This window comes from Balaenoptera borealis (genome assembly GCF_965194805.1).
Source record: "Balaenoptera borealis genome assembly, chromosome: 1".
NCBI lineage: Eukaryota > Metazoa > Chordata > Mammalia > Artiodactyla > Balaenopteridae > Balaenoptera > Balaenoptera borealis.
Window position 1 is genome coordinate 185233106 of NC_138860.1, and position 14512 is coordinate 185247617.

The 14512-nt window shown below is 55.4% G+C and overlaps 1 protein-coding gene across 2 annotated transcripts in view; it reads right to left on the reverse strand.

Annotated features, from left to right (window-relative positions):
- Positions 1-14512, reverse strand: part of DRAXIN (dorsal inhibitory axon guidance protein) — a 29205-nt gene that overhangs the window by 14550 nt on the left and 143 nt on the right. Inside the window, exon 2 of one of the 2 annotated variants that reach the window (XM_082382115.1) lies at positions 1292-1725. In XM_082382115.1, the coding sequence (XP_082238241.1) occupies positions 1292-1715 (424 nt within the window). In that variant the 5' untranslated portion in view covers positions 1716-1725. Of the gene's footprint in view, positions 1-1264; positions 1726-14512 lie in introns of both variants that reach the window. The other variant, XM_082382114.1, reaches the window with a different exon arrangement.

Here is a 14512-nt window from a genome sequence, read left to right on the forward strand (position 1 = left end):
GTGTATGCCTTCTTGCTTGCTGTCAAGGCCGCCACTGCCCCCACCCCACCTGACACGTGATCCCCAGGGGCGGGAGGCTGAGAGTCTAAGCTGGGCCCGCTCCCCCGTGTTCTGTCCACCTGGGGGGGGGGGGTCTCAGCGGGCCTGGCAGGGAAGCAAGCCCCAGCTGTTTGCAGGAGAAGGTGGGGCTGAGGCTCCATCCCCCGCCTCCTGCAGAGCCCCCGCCCCCACCCATGCCTGCGGCACTCGGTCAGCCCCTAGAGGCAGTCACGTCACACGTAGAGACTTGGAAGCCGAGGTTGCCTGCCCGGGCTCTGGCCACGGGACACTGGGGAGGAGCCTGCTGGGTGGGGCTGCGGGGACATGTTTATTCCGGGGAGGCTGGGACCAGTGGGTTGTTCGGCTCACAGGGGATTTGGGAACGTGGAGGGAACTTAAAGGAAGGTCAGAAAGACGAGGAAGAAACCCCATCCAACGAACAGAGCAGAGGCAGGAGAAATAAGGACGCGACCGCTCTCCTTGGTCAGCCGTGTCCAGGTCGGAGGACACTGACTCAGCCCTGAGAGAAAGCTGAGAATTAACTAGTAACAACCCTGCCCATCGCCCCTGCCAAGTGCCAGGCGCCATTCTGGGTACTCCAGAGAGAAAGCCGTCTCTGAATCTACCCCGAGGGCAGAAGGGGCCATTACACTCACTTTGCGGAAACTGAGGCACAGAAAGATGACTTGCCAGTAAGTAGTGGAGCCAGAATCAGACCTGGGGCAGATCTGGCTTCAGAGTCTAAGCTCTCGGCCTCTGCTCTGTGCCTCGGAGTTGATGAAGTGATGTGCTTGGAGGGCACCGAACTGTCCCATCTCTACTCAGGACTTACAGTAGGATGGATTTAGGTCAGATACGAGGTAGAACTTCCTGATTTAGGAGGATGATCTATTGATAAGACTGAGCTCCTATGGCCACATGTCCTTCTCTTCCTCCCATGCTCCACGCCCAGGCCTTTCCCAGTGTCCATTTCTTACCAGATCTCTCTGACTTCAGTGAGACCCCTCCCTTCCTCTGGGGTGTCCACTACCTGCCCCCTTAGGGGCCTCTGGATGTCCTCCCAGGGACCTCACACCATTGACACCTCCGCCCCCCCTTTCCCCCCCTCCCCTGCCTCCCTGTCCTGTCCCTGAAGTCCGCTTGGCCATTTGGATCTGATCCCTCTCCCCCACTCCCCCTCCCCCTTTCATTGCAGGGCCCCACCCCCTCGCAGACCTCCAGCTACCTCTGTGCAGCTTCAACCTCTCCTTACGTCTCTTGTGCTCCCTGCCTCGTTTCTTCACCCTCTCTGACCCTGGAGACCGGCTCTGCTTCTCGGGGTAGGGCAGTGTCAGCCCCAGGAGCAGATCCTTGTCCTGCAGCAGGCCTGCAGGACTCTGCCCAGGCAGCAGCTCCTCTGCCCCTGGCAGCCTGGAGGCCTGCCTGGTGGTGGCAACCACAGCCCCATCCTGGGCCCGGCCAGGTGTGCCTGGGCCACGCTCCTTCTTGCCCAGGCCCTGCCGGCGGTGGTGGCTGGTCTGGGGCGTCCACAGTGCTGGGCCCGGGAGGTCGATGTGATTCTCCGGGAGGTTCCGAGCAGAGCTTCCGGGTCCCAAGGAGACTGCCAGGCTCAGCTCCAGGAGCAGGAGGAGGGCAAGGAACAGCATGGGGGCAACGTGGGTGGTGGGCCCAGCCATGGGCTTTTCCCTGCAAGAAAAGTAGGACTCTAAGGGGGCAGCCCTCCTCCCCCTCCACGTCCCCTCTCCCCAGTCCCCTCACTCACACTATTATAGCGTAGTGTTTCTCAACAGGGATGGAGGGGGACTTTGCCCCCTCACCCCTCCAGGAGGCGTTTGGCAACATCTGGAGACATTTTTGGTGGTCAAAATTAGGCAGCACCACTGACTTTACTGGGTGGAGGCCAGGGATGCCGCTAAACACCCTACAATGCACAGGACCCCCCATGACAGGGAATCACCGGCCCACAAAGACCCCAGTGCTGAAGCTGAGAATCCCTGGTTTCAATAGTTTAAGAAGCGCCCAGGTTCCAGATTAGTCTAGATTCCTCTTTCTGTACAAACCTCTGCCTTTGGCTAAGTTCCCTGGAATGAGCTGAGTCCCTCCAAGCTCAGAAATAGGCCGATAGTCCCAGAGACTTGACTCAAAGCCTAAATTCAAACAAATGGAATAATAGCATTTGAGCACGTGCTGTAAGTAAGAATAGTGTTCAGCGTTTGGTGTGAATTTCTATCACTTGGTCCTTTCACCGACTCTCTGAAGTAACGCCTATTATTTTCTGAAGTGGAAATAAAGGCTCAGAGAGGCTGTCACACGGAGTATGTGGCATTTATGCAACTGCTATGCCTGTGCTCTGATCTCCCACGTGCTGTCCCAGGACAGCCCAGGCCTCGCCTTTTCTTTTCCTCCAAGTTCCAGGCAGGTTCTGACATGGCAGGCACTGTCCCTGCTGGGGCTGGGGAGCTTTGGAGGCTGGACTCTGACCCTGCAGGGTGGGGTGAGCTACCTCTGACCTACACTGGGGACAGCCCATCCTTCTGCATCAGAAGTGGGGTCTCCTCAGGGGACCTCACTGCTCCCCCCTCTGTGCCAGAGGGAGAGTCGGAACCCCCGGATGCTCCAGAAGGACTTGGAGCTAAGGCTCAGGAGACTCATGGCTGGGGGATGATGGGAGTGTCCCACCCCCTGGGGCCCCTCCCCCATAGCCCTCCCCCCTACACCAACCTCACTGCATCCAGCTGAGCTGGGCACCAGGTTAGCCAGGCTGATTGAATTTTTATGGCCTCCCTGGGCCCCCTGCATATTCCATTAGGTTCACAGAGGTGCTTACACAACCGTTTCCTTGTGATTTGTGGCCTTGTAATTGCCCAGGGCTGAGGAAAGCCTGGTGGCCTGGGGATGACTGCTGGCGTCTCTCCCTCCAGCCCCCTCAGTTCCTGCAGCCCCTGCACTGGCCATCCCACCCCAGGTTCACCGTTAGCCAACGCGGAGTGAGGGGCCCTTGAAGTGGATGGGGAGGACAGACTGACCCACTCTGGGAAGAGATATCCTGCTGTTCCTTCATCCCCCAGCTGGCGTGTAGTGGTCCCCTGGGAGGTGAGGGCCTCTACTGCCCTGGGCTCTGCCCCACCGGCCTCAGCCCCAGCCTTCCCATAACGAGGGCCCGGGAGGCCGGTGCTCAGGCCAGGCCTGCACTCCTGAGGCAGCCAGGTGGGAGAAGGAGGAGCCCTTTGAGAGGCCTGTCAGTCAAGCATTGTTCTGCTCCCGGGGACCCCTCCAACCCTATTTCCAGGCCTCAGGCAGATGCCAGGCTGCATTTACCAGACTCCACCCTCCTCTCCCTGTGGCTGAGAAAGGCTGAGTCTGTGTTGGATGCTGACCTGACCCAGCCCCGCCCTTCTGTCTGCGGGGACATCACATCGATAACCTGGGAGAAACCCACAGGGCACCATCAACAGGGAGCCTTTGGGACACTGGCCTGGTGAACAGAATCCCTCCACCTTGAGAGTAGCGAGGAGCAAGGCGGGACACCCAAAAAGTGCAGGCAAGGGACCAGATGAGGCTTGGCAGAGGGGTGAGGGGGGGACAGCCCCGCGGCGTGTATGGGCAGTGTGCTGTCCCTGTGGACACACATGAGGCCGATCAGTGACCCGGAGCCAGCCTCTGAGCTCCGTGACCAGCCTGGGCCCTAGTCCCAGAGGACAGATCCTCCCCTGCAGAGCCAGGAGCTGAAGCCCAGCCCTATCCCAACCCTACACCCTGGTGCATCACGACCCCACCCATACTTGCCATCTCTCCCAATGAAGTCCTCTTACCAAGCCCTTGCCGGTGGCCATGGGTCTGTTCATCATACCCAGGAACCCCAACTTCAGTGCCATCTTGGTTCCCTCCCACCCTTTGCACCCCACGAATCATGTACGCGGCCAGCCTGGGGCAGGGAGGGGGGATTTCAGCGTGCAGGCTGAAGCACCTGAGAGGCCATCCCTCTCCTGGGTGAATATCAGCACCATCCAGCCCCCGGACCCAGCCCATACTGCTGCCAAACTCCTCTGATCCTGACCCTCTCCTGCCCCAAACTGTCCATGGCTCCCTATCCCTTTCCCATTTAACCACAGATTCCTCACTTTGGCACTCAAGATCTTGTATAATGTGGCCCCAACCTAACTTTGCAGCCCTGACTTCTATTTCCTCCCTGTCACAGCCGATAGAGACTATGCCCTGGGCCTCGAGCACCTCCCAGCTTTCCTGTGTCTCTCTTCTCGCTGAGGCTGTTCCCTCTGCCCGGAGCAGCCTCTCCTCTTCACCCCCATCTCTCTCTCTGTGGAAATCCTGCCCATCCTCTGGGACTCGTCCCAAATGTCCCTTCTGGCAGAAAACTCCCCCCTCGGGGCTCCCACCCAGCTCTGCCCGGCTCATTTCCTGCTGGGGCAATCAGCCTTGTTTAAAGTCCCTGACTAGGGACTTCCCTGGTGGTCCAGAGGTTAAGACTCCACACTCCCAATGCAGGGGGCCCGGGTTCGATCCCTGGTCGGGGAACTAGATCTCACGTGCCACAACTAAAAGATCCCGAATGCCGCAACTAAAGATCCCGCAAGCCGCAACTAAGACCCGGCGCAGCCAGATAAATAAATAAATATTAAAATAAATAAATAAAATAAAGTCCCTGAGAAGATCTGGGGAAGATCCCTTTCCCCTCTGTTCCTGTCAGATTTACAAGACCCTGCAAATAATAGGCACTGATAACTACGGATCGGAATGGAATCAAACTGACACCTGAGCAGAAGATCGTAAAAAATTCCCAGGGAGGGTGCATGTGTTTGTGTGTGTGTGCGACAGAGAGAGAGAGAGAGAGGAGAGAGCTGAGTGAGCGTTGGGGATCCTGGCACCTCTTTGCCCTGAAGACTGCACGGAGCCCTGTCCCCAAGCCCACAGCATTTGTACTTGAATCTTGGCACATTCCAGCAGCCAAGATGCCAGCCTGGCAAAGAGCCACTCAGGGAACGCGGGCTGCTAGAGAAGCCGCACCAAGGATCCACAGCGGTGCGGGCTCCAATCCACTCTGCCGGTCTGCAAGCCAGCTGGAGGCTGCCTCCCAGGGCACCAAGCAGCCGGGAGAAAAGGGGCAGCAGGTGCCCCACGTCGCCCACCCCCGTCAGCCCGGGATGGTTCTGCCCGAGGTTTGCGCATAAAGCCTGCTCCTTTGGGCCTGGGTCGCTTTCCCCCAGGACTGGGGACGCTCAACAGCTTTCAGTCGCCCGGGACAAGGGCAGTTGAGGGACTTGAGAACCATCCAGAACCCAGAGACAGCCGTCTCACAACAGAGATCTACTAGCGACTCCTTAAAAACTAAACTGAACAAGAGCAATCGTCATCCTAGGAGCTGCCACTCCCTGAGCGGCTGGAAAGCCCAGGCTCTTACAAGCTTACTTCATCCGTTTCTTATTGCATCCTCTCAATTGCCCTGCACAGGGCAGGTTGTTCTCCATTATTTTTAAAATGAGGAAACCCAGGCTCTGGGAGGGTAAGCCACAAACACAAGGTGACACCACTGGTGAGTGACAAAGCCCCACCTCAAGGCCTGGGTTCTCTCTGCACCCCGTCGCCCGTCCACTGAGCTTTGTAGGGCGTCTCCTGCCTCCCCTGGGTAATCTCTTGCCATTGCTGTGAGTGCAGCCAGGGCCCCGGAGAGGGGTACCAGGCAGCTGGGAAGAGGAAACTGACAAAGGAGGGGAAAGGGGCTTGTCTCGTGCCCTTATCCTGTCCCCATACTGTGCAGAGTTGAACTGCCAGCGTGGTCTCCATCCAGAAGCCTGCAGGGAGGCGGTGTTACATGCAAATGAAGGCAGTTGATGGAGCCCGGAGCTCGCTTTGATTCCTGAGCCCCCTCCCCCATCCCCATAACAGCCTTGCATTTGGGGGCCGGGCGACTAGGGGAGCTCCTGCCCACCTGCCTGGCAGACAACAGTGAGGCCTGAATTCCTCCTTTACTGATCAGCTCAGCCGATGCCTGATGGGTTGGACGGGAGAAGGGGGCGGGTGGGGGGGGTGGGAGGCGGGAGCAGGGCTGGCTGAAGGGGGTCCGATGGGAATCCCGGGCCAGGAATATCCGTGATGCTCTGATGGAGCCTAGGGATTATGACGCTCAGTCCAGGCTGTGAGCCAGACAACCACCCACCAGGAGAACTTGGCCGTCAACCCCCCTCCCTGACGCTGCGCCTCCTTCTCGCGTGTGAAAGTGACACATTTGAGCCACCATATTTGGTAGAGATGCTTCAGGGGTTCTCTAAGCATGTGATTCTAACCTCACTTTTAAAAAATATTTGTTAAACTATTTTGAAAACTGTAGGTAAAAACAACAGACACTCTCAAATGCATCCTCTACACACTTTTAGCTCGGGCACAACCCCACAATAACTTGGCCTTCTCCCGGGTCACTGAAGAGTGTTCCAGGGATGCAGGGTGAGCAGTTTAAAAGAACTGTTGCCATTTGCAGCTACTTATTGACATGCTCCAGGATTTCCTGGACACCAACGACCAAAGCCTGTTAGAGGCTCGGTCTCATATTGACAAATGCAACTGACATCCATAGCCTGCTTTTATACCATTGAAGACAGCTTCTTTTTTCTCCTTGATTTACTGTAAAATAGGCAATATTGTACAGTGGGGGCATAACAGTGGTCACACAGCATCTCCATGGAGGAGAGGCTGAAGAGAGTCTGACGGCATGTAGGGCTTGAAACTGTATCTGCACGAAATGGAGAAAATTTTGGTTTGGGGAAGAGATTATTGGTGGTGTTGGTGAGGTGCTACACCGCTCATAAAATGCTGCCTTTATTGATTTTATATGTTGGGATTATGGATAAGATTTCATGGGAAATGATTTGTACTGCGCAAAAAATAATGGGGGGGGGCACGTAGGGGAAGAAGACCACTGGATCACTGGGTTAGATTAGATGGTCTCGAGTGCTCGGTCTGCCAAGGGAGCCTAGGAATTAGTGATCCACAGTGACAAGACTCCTCCATCTGTCTGTCTATCCAACTGACAGCCCCCTGTGGGGAGGGATGGCACATCATATCCTCCAGGTTCTGGAGTGAGCCCCCAGGGACCAGGGACAGGTATTGTGAAGTAGCATGAATTCAGAGGACATATTTGTGAATGTTCAAAGACAAAACGTGGGAATTCCCTGGCGGTCCAGTAGTTAGGACTCTGCACCTTCACTGCCGAGGGCGCAGGTTCAATCCCTTGTCGGGGAACTAAGATTCCGCAAGCAGCTTGGCCAAAAAAAAAAAAAAGACAAAACACAACCATGTGTGACGATAACAAGCCCATTCCTGGGCCAGCCCTCCCTCTCATTCGCTTTTGGAGGAGCTCTGCCTTGCTCTGGTCACCTCTCTAACCGTGACTGACCCCCAGCACACAGATGAAACCCTAACCCACCGAGCCGCTGGGATGGGCATCCTGAGACCAGTACAGCGGTCTCTGGGATGACTGGGACACTTCTATCTTTCAAGGACTCTTCAGAAAGGGGTGCACAGTGCTGGGGGTCAGGGATCTGAACAGGAAGGGGCCCTGATTCCTGCCACTCCTCTGGCCACAGCTCAGGTCTTGAAAGGACCCTCCACATGGAAACATCCTAACCCTCTTTAGCTCATAAGAAACTGGAAGGTAGCTGCCTTCTGCTAAACCTGGACCAGAAGGGACCTCTACCCTTGAGAGGCCAAGAAACGTCTCCAAGGGGATCTTGCTCCCTTAAGAGAACCCAGCCTTCCTCTGGGGCAATCTGGGAGCCAGTATTCTTAGCCACAGGTGATGAGCTCTCCTGGCTTAAGGGGGAAGTGGGTCTGGAGTTTTGTGGCCTGCTGGGCATCTCTGGGGACCCTGACACTAAGGGCTGAATTCTGTCCTTCACAGTAGCTGCCTCAGGCCAGACTGGGCTCTGTGTGGGTGCCCCCTTATCACAGAACTCTTGCCACATTCCCTGCCATGTTTCCAATAACACAAACAGCCTTCGGTGCTGCTGTCTGCCCAGGCCCCAGCTTATCACCCAAACACCCTCCACTTTGTGGTCAGAAGAACAAATCGGACACTAGCTTTCCTGCTTAAAACTCTTCAGTGGACATTTCTGCAACACATACAGCAGACAAGAGATTAACTCCTTAATATATAAAGAACTCTCACTCCACTCTCATCCCTGGGAGCCCTGGGGGCAGTGTTTGTATGCCCAGAACCCCAAGTCCGTAGTGCTTAGGACAGATTTTGTGAGATGCAGGAATTATCTCTGATTTTGTTTCCATACTGCCGTGAAGATTTTAGGAATGCTCTAACTTGGAATTATCTGCCTGACTCTTCCCTCTGGCACCTCCTCATGACTTGACTGGACACTTCCTGGAATGGCTGGAATCGGACAATGGAGGTGGCCATCCCCAGGTACCCCCTTCTGCTCTTAGACCAGTGGGGCCACCTGGTAGTCAGCTCCACAAACCTGGAACTCCAGTTGGGGTCTTAGAGCATCTAAGACAGCAGGTTCCTGTCTTCTTTAGGGGGAGTGGATTCCCCCAGGGCTGGAAAATGAGTAGTTGTAATTGTTCAATCAAAATAGTTATGTCCCATATTTCAAAAAGAGTCATGTACCACAATGTTCATTGCAGCTCTGTTTACAATAGCCAGGACATGGAAGCAACCTAAGTGTCCATCGACAGATGAATGGATAAAGAAGATGTGGCACATATATACAATGGAATATTACTCAGCCATAAAAAGAAACGAAATTGAGTTATTTGTAGTGAGGTGGATGGACCTAGAGACTGTCATACAGAGTGAAGTAAGTCAGAAAGAGAAAAACAAATACCGTTATGCTAACACATATATATGGAATCTAAAAAAAAAAAAAAAGGTTCTGAAGAACCTAGGGGCAGGACAGGAATAAAGACGCAGACATAGAGAATGGGCTTGAGGACACGGGGAGGGGGAAGGGTAAGCTGGGACGAAGTGAGAGAGTGGCATGGACATATATACACTACCAAATGTAAAATAGATAGCTAGTGGGAAGCAGCCGCATAGCACAGGGAGATCAGCTCGGTGCTTTGTGACCACCTAGAGGGGTGGGATAGGGAGGGCGGGAGGGAGACACAAGAGGGAGGAGATATGGGGATGTATGCACATGTAGAGCTGATTCACTTTGTTATACAGCAGAAACTAACACACCATTGTAAAGCAATTATATTCCAATAAAGATGTTAAAAAAAACCAAAAAAACCAAAACCAGTTATGTCCTCAATGAGAGTGGGGGAGGGGAGGGGGATCCTAAATTCTTGGGCTGTGCTCTTCCCAAGTCAATCTGGGACTAGATTCTGTCTCCCTAGCCCCTCCCACGATCCTCCCACCATCATACCTCATCATGAGTCATGATTTCCCTGTCTGTGAAATGGGATTATTAGCCTGTCATGAGATTTTGACTATTTAGGAAATGAGGACTTCTGTGTGATTGGGGAAGGGGAGGTTTCCAGGTATGGAAGGAACTCAGGCTGTGTAGGTGGGATGGAAGGCAGCAAAGATGAGCTCCCTGGAAGGGGGGAGGGGAGATAAGAGTTGAAACATCTGCCCTGGGGGGTACTCATTGGTGGATTGGCCTTGACAGTCCTGAGCTAGTCCCTACCCATCTCCCCTGCCCCCCTGAGGTTCTATGGCCCCCAAAGTGCCTCCTGTCCAATAGGAAGGGGCCTCTCAGCCCCCCTAGGCCTCAGAACAGCCAGAGCCCCACCTACCCCTCCACATGCCTTTGTGCCAACCTGGCCTCACACAGAGAACTCTGCCTCTTGACCCGTGGAGCACCAGGGTGGAGACTGCCAGGGACAGTGAACCAGACAGTCACCACTTGCTGAGCTCCTCTGGGTGCAGGACCTGGGTGCCATGCAAGGGAAACTGCTCTGGTCTGAAGACCTTGTCCCTGCTTCTGGAGATTGCCAGTCTGATTGGGGACAATAGCCCTGGCCCTGGGGAGCTCCCACTGTAACAGGGAAGATCTAGGTCTTGCCTTGGCGGACTCTTAGACTGATGAGACACGGCTCCTGTCCTCAGGGAGCTCTCAGTCTGAGCAAGAAAAGCAGCCCCTGCCCCAGGAAGCCTCCAGTGTAACAAGGGAGATCCTGTTGCTGCCCTTAGGGATTTCCCAATCTGATAGGGGAGACACAGCTCTGGCCTTGGAAGTTCCCAGAACATGGGGAAAACATACACTTTGCTGGAGGGAGCTTCTATTCTGTGGGCAAAGACACAGTCCTTGCCCTCCAGGTGTCCCCGCTCTGACCTGGCAGGGAGGCCACAGGCCTAATGAAAGATTGAGGCACAGATGTAACTATTACTGATTCAAACACAAAAATGTCAGCCCAAACCCATTAAGCTGAGCCATGGGAGAGCCCCCCTGACCAGAGTGGAAAGAGCTGTGTGACCTTGGGCAAGTCATTTGACCTCTCTGAGCCTCGGTTTCCTCTCCTGTAAAATGCTGGAGGTTGCGAGAATGAGGGGAGGCAAAGGTATACAGAGTGAGTGGTACCCAGTAAGGGTGCAACAAACAGTAGCTGTTGTTATTATGAGGAGGGGAAAGAGTGGGAGTGGGGCTTGGGGGTGGGTTCCTGGAAGTGTTTGTGCATCTGTGCCTGCGTGTGCAGGGGGCAGGCACAGGTGGCCACGTCCTCAGTCCTCGGTGGGGTGATCGATGGCTTCGGTGGGGCAGGTCAGCACAAGCCCAGGCCAGCCTGGAGGGGACCATTGTCTTGGCAAATGAGGTTTGGCTTTCCCGCAGGGGCAGCACCATCTGCTTTTATTATTTGCAACAGCAGCCTCGGGAATTCCCACCCTCCTAAGGCCTCACACCTCGAAAAAACTGATGTAGGGGTGTTGTTTTGGGGGGAGGAAGTGGAGTCCTACCTCCTGCTACATTACAGGTACTCGCCACCCCTCCTCCTCTCCTAAGCCATCCTCCTGGCCCCCTATTCCCCAAATTTCATTATCTTGGTTCCCAGACAATTTGGTTGCACCCATCACTTAATCATCAAGTGACAAAATGCCCACTGTCAGTTCTGGCAGAGGTCAGTGTGGAGTAGAAAGACACCTGGAGTCAGACAAGCCTGGGTGTGAATCCTGGCTCCAGCATTTAATAGCTGTGTGACCCTGGACAAGTCAATTAACCTCTCTGGGCTTCAATCCCACATCTGAAAAATGAATGTTTGTTTGGGTGTCATTTATAGGGCATCAACTACTCTAGGCTTAGAGCTTTATAAGTATTATCTAGTTTATAATTCAGCCCATTGAAGTGGACAATACTTTTCAGGTAATAACAATAGTAACGATGGTTCAACACTGGGACAAAGATTTGAAGGATTTGCTCAAGGTTACACAGTAGAGAGAGTGGTAGGGCTGGGATTTGAACCTGTGGCCACCTGACTCCAAAGGCAGACTCTTTGACCACGCCTCATGCTAACTCAGTAACTAATACTAGTGCTGATACTGTGACTTTCGGATGACACACGGTGGGGGCCTGAACCCAGCGCCTGGCACAGAGGGGGCCCCTAAAAACGTGAGGTCTGCAATTACTTTATCCCAGCTGCTCTGGATTCTAGCACTGGTATCCCTACACTCACTCAGGGTTGTGTCCCAGATGGTCAGTGCCAGGCCATGGTGTTGTGGTGTGCGAGGCTGCCAAAGCTGGGAACCGGTGTGAGGGTGGTGGCAGGGCCTCTAATGGCAGGGTCCTTCCTGGGAAAGGCTGTGTCCCATTGGCTACAGTGGCCCACTGAGAGGAAGGGCTGGGGTAGGACAAGCAGAGGGCCTGGACCAGGAAGAGAGGCGGATGGCACCTGAATGGGCCAGTGGAGGGATGTTAGTATGACTCCTCCCCACCCCGGGAACATGCCCAGCTCCTGTTCTTCCCAGGCTGTGGAGTCAGGGAGGCCAGGATGCAAAACCCCTGCTCTGCCACATTTCTGGCTGAGGCAAGTGAAGGTCCAGGTCACAGAGCTGCTAAGCTAGTCTGCTGAACTTGGGCAGTCGCTTCCCTGTCTAGCCGATTTCCTCTGTTCGCATCAGGCACAGAAATCATCCTCATCTTTTGGAGGCGTGCAGAGCCCCCAGTACCACAGGGACTTTCCAGGAGGCTTGCTCCCGCTCCACAACCTCACCAGTCTGCCCTAGGGCAAACTCTGCCCCTGGCCTGGCCAGCAGGACCCAGTGGAACCCACGGATAACCTGTGGCTTGCAATTTTCAGTTCATTCCTATCTCCTTGGCCAAGGATTCCATATATTAGAACAAATATGGACAGAGCACCTGCTGTGTCTCAGGCACTGGGGCCCCAAGTGGAACAAGACCCAGCCCCGCCCAGGGAAGTGCAGACCGCGGGAGAGACAGGGGGGCAAGGGAGAGCAGGAGGGCTCCCCACAGGAGGGGCCATCTGACCTTGGCCTGCAAAGGGAGACATTTTAGATAGAGGGAAGAGCCCTAGCAAAAGCTCGGAGGCAGTCAGGGCGTGGAGATGATCGACCCTCCGTCATGGCTGAAACCCAAGATGCCGACGGGGGTGTGATGGGAGGCAGGCAGCATAGTTAATTTAGTGGAAACAGGGAGCTTTTGAGAGATTTAGGGATGCGGAGCGGGGTGAATTGAACGGTGGGAAGAGAGGCAGAGAAAGTGGCAGGAAGGATTGTGAGCAGGAGTCCGGATGGTGTGTGTGTGTGTGTGTGTGTCTGTGGGTGTTTCCAGTCCCATTCTTGCCTCTCTAAAGAGAAAGGCACTAGTTGCTAGCTCTGGCTGTGGCTGAAAAAAAAGCTCAGCTAGGGGAACCCAGAACTTTCCAGCCGGAAGAAGATGTCCCTCTTCCGAAGTTGCCCTCATTATGGCCCTAAGCCCACATCACTGCCGGACTCCTGGGGTGGTGTGTCACCTGTCACGATGACATAGACGATGGTCAGAGGGTTTGGGTGATTACACAACAGGTGCAGGGTCCAAAAGACAATCCCCCCCAGAGGAAAGGAAATGGCTCGTGAGCGAGAGCCATTAGAAAAGAAATGGGTGCAAGACAGAGATTCAGAATTGGGAACGAGTCACATGGATGCCTCCTGATCAATGACCAGCTGTTGGCAACATCGACACAGCCACATTGATCTCATTTTGATAGCAGACACCCTTTTCCTTGTGATGTTTAAGCTCTGATTTTAGGACAAGCAGAGAGGAGGAGGGAGAGAAAGAGAGAAGAGTGCCTGCAACAGTGTGTAGGGGGAGGTGACCATGATACGGGAGGGGCCACAGTCAGGTTTCTCTGCAGTGTCTCTAAGCCTGAATTTTTGATCCATTTCCCCCTTCCTGTGGACCCCCTATTCCCACCCCACCCACGGACTGGGACTGTAGAATCCCCCGTGGCCACCGAGTGTGTGCCTCGCTGGCATCCAATATGTTTTTTTCCCTGCTTTCACATATATCCCCATCGGTAGGTGCTATTATCCCCGTTTTATGAAGGGGACCCTGAGGCTCACAGAAGTGCGTCCCTTTGTCCAAGATCACTCCCTCAGCCTCCGTCTGCCTGGCCCCAGAGGGATGGTACTGAACCAGCACTGGGACACTTCCTGCATGCCACCAGGCTGGGAGGTGGGCAACATGGAAGAGTGCTCCACGCAAGAGAGACCAGACAGAGGCGAGGGCAGAGGGAGCACCCGGTGGAGTAAGGCAAGACTTGGCGGGAAACCCAAGAGGTCTCACGACTCAAACCTTGGCTCCGGGCTCCCGAAGGCGCCTGAGACCCCGGCGCGCGGCTGGAGAAAAGCCAGCAGTGGAGAGGGAGGGAGCCCGAGCCGGGGCCAGAAGAGCGAGGCCAGCGCTGTCGGGGTTGCTAGCGCGAGGAACTGGGCAGTGCTGGCGGGTGGGGGGGGGGCGGCGCAGCCAGAACCCCCCTCTACCTGCAACACACCCCAGCCCCGTAGGCAGCCTCGAAAGAAGCAGAGGGCACTCCTGCCAGCTCTGTCCGGAGCTTAGGGAATCTTCCAAGCTTCTTCAAACGATGTCAGACTGGGGTCCCCAGCCTGAGAGACCACCCGGAGACTCAGAGACAGAGAGACAAAGAGAGACTGGGTCCCAGAGGGAGAAGGCTAGTGCCGAGGAGGAGAGTGGGCGAGAGCCGCGTCCGGAAGAGGGCGGCAAGGGCGCACGCTAGGCAGTGTCAGAACGTGGAAAAGTGAGTGTCCGGCGGAAGGCGGGCGGCTGAGGGGCCCAGGAGCAGAGCCAGGAGCCGAGGGGAGACGCGGCGAGGAGCGGAGGCGGCGGACCCACTGACCGACGGGTCCGAGGACCGGGAGGGCAGGGAGGAAAGCAGCATCCTCACCTCCAGCCTCAGTCCGCGGCTCGCCCCGCCCCTGAGCGCTCCAGGTAGCCCACCTTTGTCCCGGCGCGCAGCCAGGTGAGGCGGGGGGGCGGAGCCAAGGGCGGGCCAAGGC